The sequence below is a fragment of the Lepidochelys olivacea genome (genome assembly GCF_965140295.1).
Source record: "Lepidochelys olivacea isolate rLepOli2 genome assembly, chromosome: 7".
NCBI lineage: Eukaryota > Metazoa > Chordata > Testudines > Cheloniidae > Lepidochelys > Lepidochelys olivacea.
In genome coordinates, this window is record NC_140417.1 from 75707645 (window position 1) to 75721354 (window position 13710).

Consider the following 13710-nt stretch of genomic DNA (forward strand, 5'->3'; position numbering starts at 1 on the left):
TCCTCCTCTGATAACTGACTAAAAGACATGTCAGGGTCTTTCTGGTTGGCCTACAATCTGCTGCTGACAGGGAGGCTAAAGAGATGGGACCTATGAATCCCTCCACCCTACACCAACTGCTGAGCTGAGGATTCTCTTACTCTAGCCTAGAGATGGTCCCGAGTACAGGAAAGGATTGTAGGATGAGGAAAGATTCAGATTACTTCTTCCTCTAACTCAGTGGTCCCCAACCTTTATAGCAACCAATATTGCTATTCCCAGAAGACTGTAGCGGGTGCCAGACACCCTGCCACCGAAATGCGGCAGCGGCAAGAAGCATCGCTGCCGAAATGCCGCCGGGAAATGGCAATGTTTCTCGGCAGCAGGGTGTCCTGTGGGCACACAAAAATGCCCCGGCGGGCGCCCAGGCGCCCATGGGCACCACACTGGGGAGCCCTGCTCTAACTCATCTTGCAGCTATCTCATGCTCTCTAGCTCCTAACTTTTAAGTACGTCTTGCTTACTCTTGAGACAAAAACCTTGAGAAACGTTTTTAAACTTAGATGTCACCCTGTATGTGAAAAATTGGGATTTTTTTCTTCAAAGATCATTAACCTCTCTGTTAAAATATTGTTCTTAAATATGTTGTGGCCCCAGCTACTTCAGGACCATAGCCTTTACTTTCTGTTATAGAACAATGGCCTGGCTTCTCATGAGATCAGAAGTGAGGATTTACTAAGTAAACAAAGATTAACCAAATTTCTGTTCTCATAAGGTGAGCAACCCCTTTTAAAAACAGTTCCCATGACTCAGAGCACCTCATATTTATTGGTTGAAAATGGTCATCTGATGGTAATTCCATGAAAGAATGGCAATGTATACATTAACTTGCATATAAACTAATACCTCAAACCTAATCCAAAAGGAAATATCCCCACAAGAATACTGACCTATAAAAACTGAGGTTTATGCGTGCGCACACACACACACAGCGCTACAGAGTCACCAGCAGGGAAATATTGGTAACTGCCCAAAGAGCTTACCTCCTGACCTAAGCAGATGAAGAAGAAAACCTCCCTACTACCCCGCCCAAAAAAACAAAACAACAACAACAAAAACAGTAGCAGTATTGAGTGCTGAGAAACTCTATGCATTCCCAGAGATCACATCTCTCCTGATGCCCAGCTGCTATCATAGCATGCAGAAATGTAAGCTAGGATTTCTAAATGCTATGCTCGTTATCCGGGAGGCTGGAGAAGGAGGGCTACAGAAGCTGGGAACACAAAGTGCTCAAAGCTCTGCATGGTTTTGGGGAGGGGTTACATGTGCACATGCATCTCTTGTTCACCTGTTCAGCAATTAGTAAAATTGCAGCATAACAGGCCTCCCACTTCCTGTACAGTCCTTCATGCCCACAGTTCCCTTTGCAGCAGCCTCCCTCTGTTCTCCCTCTTCAGGGCCCCTTATAAGAAAGGCTATGGGGCATCTGTAAGTCCTACCGCCCTCCACTTTAGGCTGGTTTAATACCTCCGAACAGTTCCAAAACAGTCACACCAATAAGGTACACACTTATTTTTGACTCTTTGGTCTTCCATATGGAGTTCTTCCCCTGACACAGCCTGCTCTTCACTGGGTGGCTTTTCATAGCTTTCTCTCCCAGGAGTTTAGCCTTCTGGCTCTAGCCTCCTTCTCTTGCCGGTATTTCATCTGTTCTGAGGGAGAAGGCAGTCTGCATACTGCCTTCTTCCACAGAACTCTTCTCCCACAGAACTCTTCTCCAGTGGCTGGAAAAGAGGCTAGTCCTGCCCCACGCTACACTGCAAGGCTCCTGATCCTGGGCATCCTGGGGTTTCCCCTACTCCAACTCCTAATTCCCCAGGACCTTTTCCTCTCTTCCACTACAAGGCCATTTCCTTGTTCATACCAGTCCCCTAGAACATGGTCTTCTGGCCCTCTCTCCACTTCAAGGGCCAGTATACTCCATTACTTGCAGCCCTTTTATCATATGAAAGGACTTCACTAATATCATGCCTACGAAACGTTAGTTCTGTAGTCCCTTTAAACAGAACAAGTTCAGTAAAGAGGATACATTCTCCTTTTGATTTCCATATATAAAGAGTGCATATGATAAGGAGTCTTGTCATACCATTCCATGAAGTGAACCATCCAAATGTAAGTCACCAAAACCCCTTTATAAACCAGACACTTGGTCAGCTGTTCTCATAATGGATGTATATGGTGCACTAAGTATTTCAGTTTGTCCTTTTTTATAAGGAGACGTTTCAAACAGTTCTAGTTTCATTTCAAACACTGAGTTCTTCATATTAAGCCATAATGTGAATGTATATAAAATTTACTTGAAAAGTATTAGCTGCAATAGAAAAAGGTAAGTGGAAAGGGAGTCCTTAGATAATTTTACTTTTTCTGCTTTGGATATTAAAAGTAAACATTTTAAAACTCTACATACATTTGATCAAATACCACCATGTTACTTGATTCTTGCCTGCAGTTCGATGTACCTCTCTCCCTCTTCCCCATAGTTTAAATTAAGCTAGGATATAGAAAAATTCTGATTGAACACAAATTGTTCATAATATGCAAGTGTTACATTAAACATCTCTTATTTAGATTTATGACAGTATCAATTTGAAGTGTCAAACTAAAATTTGAGAGTTTTGCTTCCCAGAAAGATCTTTAAAAAGCTAAGACAAGCTAATTGACACTAAATGATTTGTCAGTAATTAAGTTACAGTAACGGAAACATAAAGAGTACCATGGCTAATTAACCTTACTTTTTTTTTTTTTTTTTAAATTTTAGGGGAAAAGTTTAAAGCAAAAAAGTAACTTTCTTCAACATTATATTTCAGCCTGCTTATTTAAACCTTTAAAAGGGTGGGTAATGTTGAACCTGAAAAAGGGTTTGTTGCATCTAACAGACGCTAATCCAGAAGCTCCCTTTCCAGCAGAGATTTAGTCACTGAGGAAATCTAAATATCGGAAGATTCCAGAGATATCCTGAATCTGAGCCAGTACAAGATCTTCAACTTGAATTTACTCCTCTTGGGCTCCTTTGCACTGGAAAATATTTTATTAAAAAACCCACAATACACAACTTGGCACTCAGTGTAGATAAAAACTGGCATTTAATATTGTGTCTGCTGCTCCTGGCTGACAACGCTAAACACAGTCCTTATATACAAACATGTTAACATTTTCTCACACAATGTTATCTACCAGTGTGGAGAAACCATTTTAGTCATCAAAAATTTAATCTTTATTTTGAACATATTCAGAACACAAAGTAAGACTATTAATTATCTCAAGCTGGCCAAGGTAGAAAGGACAAAATAATTTTAAGGATGGTCTGGGGGTGGGGCGATGTTTTGAGAAACCTTGTACACGAACAACTATTCTGTTTTTGTTTAAGTGGAAGAGGTCAGGAAGAATCTCCATTAATGTTGTGTATTTCAGGCTATGTTAATTCAATGGGTATTTTAAAAAGGGTTTCCAAATAAAATATGCAAAGAATTAGCAATTTTTGTATGTATTATACAAGACTAAATTTATTTGGGGGGGGGGGAGGGGGAATATTGACAGTTCAGTCCAAGATCATATTTCAAAGGAGCAGATAATGAGAGGTTTTGTTTACCGTGCTCCTATGAAATGACATGATTTCGTCCTCAATAGCTATTACAAAGGTCACTGTGGAATCTGTCAGACAGTTAACCCTCAGTTGCATGTGAATACCACATTCTTACTGGGGAGGAGCTAATTCTTGGCAGCTGATACCTGAATGAGCATAAGCTGCAATAAAATAGGTTATCAGGAAAAATGGGGGTACAATTAACCTGTTAGAGTAATAAGCGCCCAGGCATACCTTTGTGCTTAGTTCTATAAATTGAAAATCTTGTCTTGTCAAGTTTACAGAGACATAATAGTTTAACAACCACATTTAAGGCTTTTACATCTATTTTTGTAATCAGACCCTTTAAAAATTTCCAATTTCTTTTTTTAAATTACAAGCCAGATTTTTATTACATTTACTTGTGCAGTGACATTGGAATCAGGAAGTCCTTTAATTATAGGTAAATCTTGGTCCCTATTTCCAAGCCTGCTGGTGACAGGACATATATGAAAGCCCACAACAGGCAAGAACCTAAACTCATACCCCGCAGTTCTTTTAATAGTCAACACATTAGGCAGGATCCCATCTCTCATCAAAACAGCAACTGAGGGGTATTGAAGTCAATGTAATACCTTGTTAGCAAGTTGTATAGTTCAACTTGTGATATTACACAGTTTTTTATACTGTCTGTGATATTGCCATCAGAAATGGCTTTTGAGGCATCAATTTTCTCTCACTGATATAAAGTGAATAAACAAAGGGAAAGCATCAGCACATTGGTGTTATCTGAGCAGTGGGGATCAGGAGCTGTTGAAAGTAAAAGATGGTAAAAACCACTTTTAGTTGTTTTAAAGAGGGATTTGTTGAGAAATCCATGTAATTCATTGAATTAAACATGTAAACGGTCCATGTGGGCTGATTTTTAGTCTAAATGTGACTAGTTGGGGAAAATCTATGTTCAATTTATTAATTATGGTGGATGTTATGAAGTTACAAAATTGTGCTATCACAGAAAATCTCGACGTGGACGTGCAATCCCCCATTTTCTGACACTGCGTGCAGCACATCTCTGCCAGACCAGGGACAACAGTCAGTTGTTACACCTTAATGGCCACCTATTCAGGGGGCAAAATCTTGAGACAGCTAGGTGACTGAAATTGGAAGAAACTAGTCCCTCCCATTTCTCTTCAGGGAGGGAGTGGAAAATCTTCAGCAGCAGAAGAAAGAAACCAGGTGGGGACATATAAACTCAAGGAACTCAGGTTTCAGAGTAGCAGGATCTGATGAAGTGAGCTGTAGCTCACGAAAGCTTATGCTCAAATAAATGTGTTAGTCTCTAAGGTGACACAAGTCCTCCTTTTCAAGGAACTCAGTCACACAAGGCGGCTTAGACAGGAGAGAGGGGCATGCTTTCATACTAAGGGTGTCCTGTTTAACTGCAGGACCAGCTGAGGTCAGAGAAATCAACCCAACCAAGAGAGGCTCCATGATTCTGAAGAAAAGCTGCATGAGAAGGATCCCAGAGGACTCTATCCAAGCCCCAAAACATTTCTCCAGAGTGATGAGAAAACCAAGACAGAGAAATGTATATAGGTGTACTTATTATTTCGGTTAGATCTCTCTCATGCTAAGTTAAGAGTAATGATGTTTAGAATCCTGCATGAAGTAAGTCTGTCCATCTGCCATCATTATTGCATGCCCCTGAATGCTACACTGTAAGCCCAGAGTACCCACACAGCTGGAATTATGGGAAAGGATGTGCTTAAACAATAGAAAGGCTGAGGGGTCAACACTGGTCCCAGGAATTAAGCAACTGAACTGCCGGGTCTGAGCAGGGAATGCTAGACATAGGATCTCCATGCCGAGAGTGAGAGACCCCAGCCAGAGGCTGTCTGGACTCTGTTCACGCTCAGGAGCCTTAAAGAGCACACAGCCTGGTGAGCGTCCAGCCAGTAAGGGAACTGTGTGATACAAAGGATTTAATTTCTTTAAATCATATATTGGTGTTAGTATTTCAGTATCATGAACTATAATGTGAAAACACAAGAGGAATTTAGCTTATAAAAATGCAATTTATCCTCAGATACTCTGCATTTGGTCAGCAACTTACCCAAGGAGATCAAAGACTTTATGAACATTCATATTAGTCTGCAAGACAATTTTAGGAAACCTCACACTGTTTCTTGTAACATTAAAGTATTACAACATTTCTCCCAACTCACATAAAACGGAGAGCCTATACTAGCAAAAGCAGCACATCTATCACATTCTAGAGAACTAATGCCACTGTAATCTGAATGTTCTCCTTCCAAGAATCAAGAACACCTGATGTGCTTGTCAGTCATGACATTATTCCCACATGGTGCGCGCTGTTTAAACTTGGATTTTTCATCTGCCTCTGTCATGACAAAGATCAGCAGAACAGAGAAGCGTTTCAAAGTCCTTCAATGGCATCGACAACCACCTGCTTGGAACCACAGAAGCGCATATCTAGGAGCATTAAATGCACTTATTCCTTTTTAAAAAAGAACTAGTGCAAAATTAACTAAGGGAACACAGAGAAAATGGAAGAACAATACTGCAATTATCTTAACACCTGCTGCATATAAACAAGGAAACCAAAAGAGGTCGTGTCACAAACGTACACAGCCTTGCACCTAACTTCCTGATCCAGAAGAGCACAAACACAAAGACAGCCCTTGACAAATCAGATGTCAAGAATTATAACATTCATAAACCAGTCGGAGAACACTTCAATCTTTCTGGTCACGCAATCACAGACATGAAGGTCGCTATCTTAAAACAAAAAAACTTCAAATCCAGACTCCAGCGAGAAACTGCTGAATTGCAATTCATTTGCAAATTGGATACTATTAATTTAGGCTTAAATAGAGACTGGGAGTGGCTAAGTCATTATGCAAGGTAGCCTATTTCCCCTTGTTTTTTCCTCCCCCCGCTCCCCCCAGACGTTCTGGTTAAACTTGGATTTAGACTTGGAGAGTGGTCAGTTTGGATGAGCTATTGCCAGCAGGAGAGTGAGTTTGTGTGTGTGTCCCCGGGAAAAAAAAAAAAGAGGGGTGGGGTGGAGTGAGAGCCTGGATCTGCGCTGGACATGGCCCACCTTGATTACCATGCACATTGTAGGGAGAGTGGTCACTTTGGATGAGCTATTACCAGCAGGATAGTGAGTTTGTGTGTGTGTTTTTTGGAGGGAGGTGAGGGGGTGAGAGAACCTGGATTTGTGCTGGAAATGGCCCACCTTGATTATCCTGCACATTGTGTAGAGAGTTGTCACTTTGGATGGGCTATTACCAGCAGGAGAGTGAGTTTGTGTGTGGGGGGGTGGAGGGTGAGAAAACCTGGATTTGTGCTGGAAATGGCCCAACTTGATGATCACTTTAGATAAGCTATTACCAGCAGGACAGTGGGGTGGGAGGAGGTATTGTTTCATGATCTCTGTGTGTATATAAAGTCTGCTGCAGTTTCCACAGTATGCATCCGATGAAGTGAGCTGTAGCTCACGAAAGCTCATGCTCAAATAAATTGGTTAGTCTCTAAGGTGCCACAAGTACTCCTTTTCTTTTTGCGAATACAGACTAACATGGCTGTTACTCTGAAACCTGCTTTCTGGTTGGCTCACATACATTCTCACTCAAGAGCACAGTTCCGCAGAACAGAAAACAAGATTTTTCTTCAAATTATCATGGTTACTTCTGCATTTTCAAGCTAAAAATAATTAGTGGTTTATCCTGAAGTAATAGAGATAAAATTTAGTGCTGTATACAGTAACTGAAACCACAGCTCGCAAACAATGACCACTAAAAGGAAATTCAAAATGCATTGAGAGTTACAACTTCCCCCACAAATTCTAAGAACATGGCTGAAAATGTCTATACACTGCAAGAATAAAAGCAACCTTTTTGCTATTTCCCCCCTTTAAGGTTGAAACTTCAAAGTACATTAAGCACTAAAATTGTGATAAAGAACTAATTTTTAAAAGAGGTCAAACTCAGAAATAAAGAATATGAAAAATGACATGAATATCTAAATTCAGTGATGAACCCTGTTCAGGGGGAAAAAAGCCTTGTAATAGCTATCAAGCCCTAAGCAGCAGCAATCTACTTACAGTAGACACAGGAAAGAAGATACCACTCTGATTACATTAATGCCACAGCACTCAAGACACTCATCACAAGGAATTTTTATAAATTAGTAAATGATCTTACTTATGCTATTCACTACTTCTCACAGACTCATAGCTATCAATGTCAGAAGGGACCATTATGATCATCTAGTCTGACCTCCTGCACAATGCAGGCCACAGAATCTCACCCACCCACTCCTGCAATAAACCTCTCACCTGTGTCTGAGCTATGGAAGTCCTCAAATCATGGTTTAAAGACTTCAAGGTGCAGAGAATCCTCCAACAAGTGACCCATGCTACAAAGGAAGGCAAAAAGCCCTGAGGGCCTCTTCCAATCTGCCCTGGAGGAAAATTCCTTCCTGACCCCAAATATGGCGATCAGCTAAACCCTGAGCATGTGGGCAAGATTCACCAGCCAGATACCCAGGAAAGAATTCTCTGTAGTAACTCAGATCCCACCCCATCTAACATCCCATCACAGGCCATTGGGCCTATTTACCATGAATAGTTAAAGATCAATTAATTGCCAAAATCATGTTATTCCATCATACCATCTCCTCCATAAACTTCATTGTTTCCATTGAAAGAGTGTGAAAACATGCTTCTATTGAATGAATACTTCAGGGTATATTTTCTGTTCAAAACCATGTACAACTCCCACTGGTAGTGATCCAATTTATATGTATACATCAAAAGATTAGCCACACAGATTAGAGACCTAGGGAAGCAGAATTCTTCACTTCAGAGAATATCTACTAGAATACCTTAAGTTTCTCATAAAATGTATATAATAAATAAGTATTTCAATATTTACTATATCAAGATGTAGTATCAGGACATCATTTACTTGTTTAACAGCTCACATACAACTAAGATTTTTGAAGGGACACTACTTCACTCAGGACATCTTTTGGATTGTCTTATAATATTTTTTGATAAGTTTTTAACATTAACATCTACACAGCCTCCTTCATCCACAGAATTTGAAAAAGTGCTTTCCAAAATATATATATTTCCTGTGGTGAATTGCACAATCATGAAAATATATATTCGTGATTGTGCAATTCACCACAGGAAATTGGCAGCTGTTTAAGAGAACCCAGAAACATTACACAATAGTTTAAAGACGCAGTGAATACCATCATGGGTAGCTGAAACTTTTCAGCAGAATTTGGCTAGGACCACAATGTCACATCTCATAAGACGTTATCTTCCACTTGCAAAGAACCAGAGCAGAGCACTGACTATGCAGAATCACCATCTAGTTTTCACTGACACCACTTCAACACACAAGTTGTCTCTAGATTACTCCCATCCCAGCACTGATCAAGACTGATCCTGCTTACCTTTTGAAGCATGACTAAGTCAGTCAAAGATGATGATTGGGTTGCAGTTTCTGTATTTGTCTTAACATATTAAAAAGTGTAATCATATTGGTGATATCACAACAAAAATAAACTAGATTGTGGTTTTCATTTTTATTTTCCAGTGGATACTAACCACATTTGTCCACATACTCTCCAACATGGAGGAAAATTAGTGCAAGTTACCTATTCCTGCTTAGAGCCCTATAGACCAATGTGACTCTTCTTTTGGAAGGGATCAGTAAGTCAGGCCCTGTCAGTTGAGGGACATGTCACTCTTGTTCCACAGATATGAACCGTGAAGCAAAGGATGAGCAAGATGCTGTGTGCGCCATGAACCCAAACATTTCTCAAAAAACATTGTAATACTTCTGAAATGCCTCTTTGGCCCACTAGGAAATCTGAGGCTGTCTGAACATAGGTGAAGAGTCAGCAGTGGTGCTGAACTTTCCCACTGATACTGAACAACGTTTCATTTCCAGACAGACACAGGTAAGAGCCACACTACCAAACATGCCACCTGCACCGGAAAAGAAGTCTCAGATGAAGGCAGATGATCCCTCCTACTACATATTAAGCTGCCAATCACTGTAGCTGTTCATCTCATATACAAACGCTAGACATTAAACTAGAAGCCCTGTCCTAGTGAGGAGCTAGAGTTGCGGTCTCCAAAACAGGTGTCTGATGATCTAGAAAGCTTGCTTACAGTGTGATGAAATATAGGTTCAAAAGGGATTTATTTAATACATTGGCAGGCCAGAGGAACCCGTTATTCCTGTTCCCAAGAACAAGCTCTACCTCAGGCTGAAGGGGCTGAGATCATCTCCTCATCCTCTATGCTCCTAGGCAGACAGGAAATACTGAACATGCCAATTTGAGGAAAATAAGCCCATTGTTGTTTCTTTAGCACCACATTGGAGGAGGAAGGTGGTACTCTAACCAAGCTCAGTCCACAATATCAGGAGTAAGTAAATGTTATATATTTCACCACTAACTACTTTTTAAAATGCACACTAGCTATAACACACTCCCATTTATCTACATTCGGGGTGGGGGGGTGAAGGGGGAGACATCTAAAACTTTTGGAAAACCAGGCATTCAGATAAACAGAAGTGCTATTAACTAACATAGTGCTACATAAAGGATACACTGTGAATTTGGATAGCTAGGATTTTCAAATAAAGGGAATTCAGATAATTGGAATTAAAGGTTATTCTTATTGTAGGTCCTTTGTCATTAGGTGGGCTCAGAATATCCAGATTAGGATATATATTACAAAGATATAAATTAAGGAGTAATGAGGAAACGTAAAAATTCTGTGAAAATTAATACTTTCTGCAATATATTAAGCTAACAAAAATCTCAAAGAGCTGTAAGAACATATACATACTATGCTGTTCATTTCAGAAGACTCATAACTTCCACATGGATGGACACTCCCAATGGGCTCCAACCCTTCCTCGTCCCACATATACGTTCCATCGGAACTATCAGATGGAGAAAGTTCAAAAGAGGAGCCAGCTCTGTAGTCCATGTCCGGAGAAATCAAGTTGTTCCCAATAGTGTGCTTTGTGCTTTCATTCTTGTCATCTACTGCTTAAATAAAAACAAAAACAGTCAATAATCCAAATGATTTAGATTGAAATTAGCAGTTATGTTCAGTGTTATTACCATGTAAAAGGATCTGAATGGAAGTGGTGTTAATGGATATTAAAACATTCTCTAAAGTCATCAATACTAAGGTCAGTTAAAAAAAACAACACAACTTTTCCTCCCCCAGTATCAGGATGTTATAAACTCAATATACCCACAAGTACCTTCTACCAACCTCCAATTTTTTTCCTCTTCCAGCCCTGGAACAATTCTAACAGAGTGAAAAGTATTTCTTAAAAAGAACAAGTGACTTAAAAAATTGTGAATTACTCAAGTATGCTGAGCCCAGACAGACAGATTTCAACTGGCAGAATAGTAATACCTCTCAAGAAAAAGGAAAACTTGTGCAATGAAATGCCCATTAATTAGTGGAAGAATGTAGGATATTAAAAAACTGTGCCAAGCAATTTCTCCTTATGCAAAAGAGCTTAAAAACGAAAGTTGTTTTCCAAGAGCTAGGCAATCTTCCTCCACAAAAATAAACTTTACTGACATTGATTATATTAGTCTAAGTTACATATCTACTATACATTTCTAATAACAATGCTATGATTGGACATAATAAGCCCATGTTTACAGGCATTTAAATGTGGCTGAGTTAATTTGTTTCTGAACCTTTCTTAAATAGCAAGATTCAGAAATAATTAGTTGCCAATCGTGATTTTTTAAGAAGTTATTTTAACATGATCTCTCACTTTTTTCTTACTGTTTGCAGGAACCCTGCATTCTGGCAGGTTCACACATCAGCAAGGTACACGGCTAACAATGCAGTTTCTGCTTCAGAGAAAACAGCTTGCTGATAATTTTTCAGAGACCAGAAGCCTAAAGAGACCCGTGGGGGAGCAGAGAGAAAAAGGAGTAACATGTACCCCACCAAGAGTTTGGTAAAAAAGGAGAGAAACATCACTCCCTCTCATCCCAAAAGAGAGAGATGCCAGGAGGCTGTGGATGGGAAAAAGAGACACATGTACAACAGAACACTACAAGGGAGTTTACAGCCTGTTTTAGCAAGACTAGCCCTGAGCTGTGCTTGATGTTCCTCCCACGGCCATCTGTGGAGAACCTGAAGAATCACTTGTTCTCCCCTCCAAGTAGCCTTTAAACTCCCACCAGGAATGGGAGAGGAAACTGGGCTTGTGGTCCCCCTAAATTCCCCAGCCCCTCTGAGTGGGGCATTCACACACCCCAACCTCGGAAGATCTGAGAAATTAAAATTGCCAGGAATTTATTCCTCAGTGTGAACCAGTGCCTCTGATTTAAACAAGTTTCAGAGTAACAGCCGTGTTAATCTGTATTCGCAAAAAGAAAAGGAGGACTTGTGGCACCTTAGAGACTAACCAATTTATTTGAGCATAAGCTTTCGTGAGCTACAGCTCACTTCATCGGATGCATACTGTGGAAAGTGTAGAAGATCTTTTTATATACACACAAAGCATGAAAAAAATACCTCCTCCCACCCCACTCTCCTGCTGGTAATAGTTTATCTAAAGTGACCACTCTCCTTACAATGTGTATGATAATCAAGGTGGGCCATTTCCAGCACAAATCCAGGGTTTAACAAAATTACAACAAAAAAAATCTTCAAATCCAGACTCCAGCGAGAAACTGTTGAATTGGAATTCATTTGCAAATTGGATACAATTAACTTAGGCTTGAACAGAGACTGGGAGTGGCTAAGTCATTATGCAAGGTAACCTATTTCCCCTTGTTTTTTCCTACTCCCCCCACGTTCTTGTTAAACCCTGGATTTGTGCTGGAAACGGCCCACCTTGATTATCATACACATTGTAAGGAGACTGGTCACTTTAGATAAGCTATTACCAGCAGGAGAGTGGGGTGGGAGGAGGTATTTTTTCATGCTTTGTGTGTATATAAAAAGATCTTCTACACTTTCCACAGTATGCATCCGATGAAGTGAGCTGTAGCTCACGAAAGCTTATGCTCAAATAAATTGGTTAGTCTCTAAGGTGCCACAAATACTCCTTTTGATTTAAAAAAGTTTGTTTTAAAAATCATGTACTATTCTAATGGCATAAACTATCTCTTTTGCTTGTGTGCATAAAAGCACTTGTGCAAATCTACCTGGGGAAAGGGGCATGCCACCTCCATGGCATACTGATTTCCCCTGGCAGATGCCATCAGGTGGGACACCTTCCCCTTCTGTAGGTGCTATATACATCTAAGTTACTGCTATGTGAAGAGGGACTGCGGATCTCTTTGGGGATTTATAAAAGCATGTACAATCTCCAAATGTGCTGGAGTTGTTTGCCACTGGAGCCATAACTGTTGTAAATTCCTAAACATAATACAAACTTATCCTTAGGAATTTGATGTTATGGCTCCCATAGCAAACAGCTCTGCCATAAATTTTTAAGCATGTATAGCAATAGGTGCTAGAACTAGGGGTACTGCTACATCCCCTGTCTTGAAGTGGTTTCCCTCATATACATGGTTTACAATTTGGTTCAATGGCTCTCAGCATCCCCACTATACAAATTGTTCCAGCACCCCTGTGTATAACACATTTATCTGTTAAAAGTGCTCCGACGATGTTTAGGCTATTAGATTAGACACCTGTTTAGAACCCACAGTTCTAAGAAAGAGGGCAGATCAGGACAAAGCAGTAAATGATTCTCAGGCTCATGCAGGGTATTAGAGGCACTGATCATGCACACAGACCCAGAGTGTGATGCAATATCAGCTCTGAAGAAAGGTATTTCCTAGTATACTGCAAAAGCTGCAAAAAGCAAAATAAATTAAGTAATACCACTGCAAAAATAATGGATAAAACAAAAAGAGCTATGCTAATAGTGCAGATTTTTAAACTATGTTTAGCTTTAGTGAGAAGTGTTGTTTTTACCATAAGGAGTTTTCATTAAGCTCAAGCAACACCAAATGGGTCACTATTTCATTGGATTCCTATCTTGTATTTCAGCATTATATGA

General features: G+C 40.1%; 1 protein-coding gene across 4 annotated transcripts in view; it reads right to left on the reverse strand.

Annotated features, from left to right (window-relative positions):
* The window catches only part of CCSER2 (coiled-coil serine rich protein 2), a 137493-nt gene that overhangs the window by 106600 nt on the left and 17183 nt on the right, over positions 1–13710 (reverse strand). For 3 of the 4 annotated variants that reach the window (XM_084632927.1, XM_084632930.1, XM_084632929.1), the window contains exon 3: positions 10503–10708. In XM_084632927.1, coding sequence (XP_084489053.1) covers positions 10503–10708 — 206 coding nt within the window. The remainder of the gene's footprint in view (positions 1–10502; positions 10709–13710) is intronic. The other variant, XM_084632928.1, reaches the window with a different exon arrangement.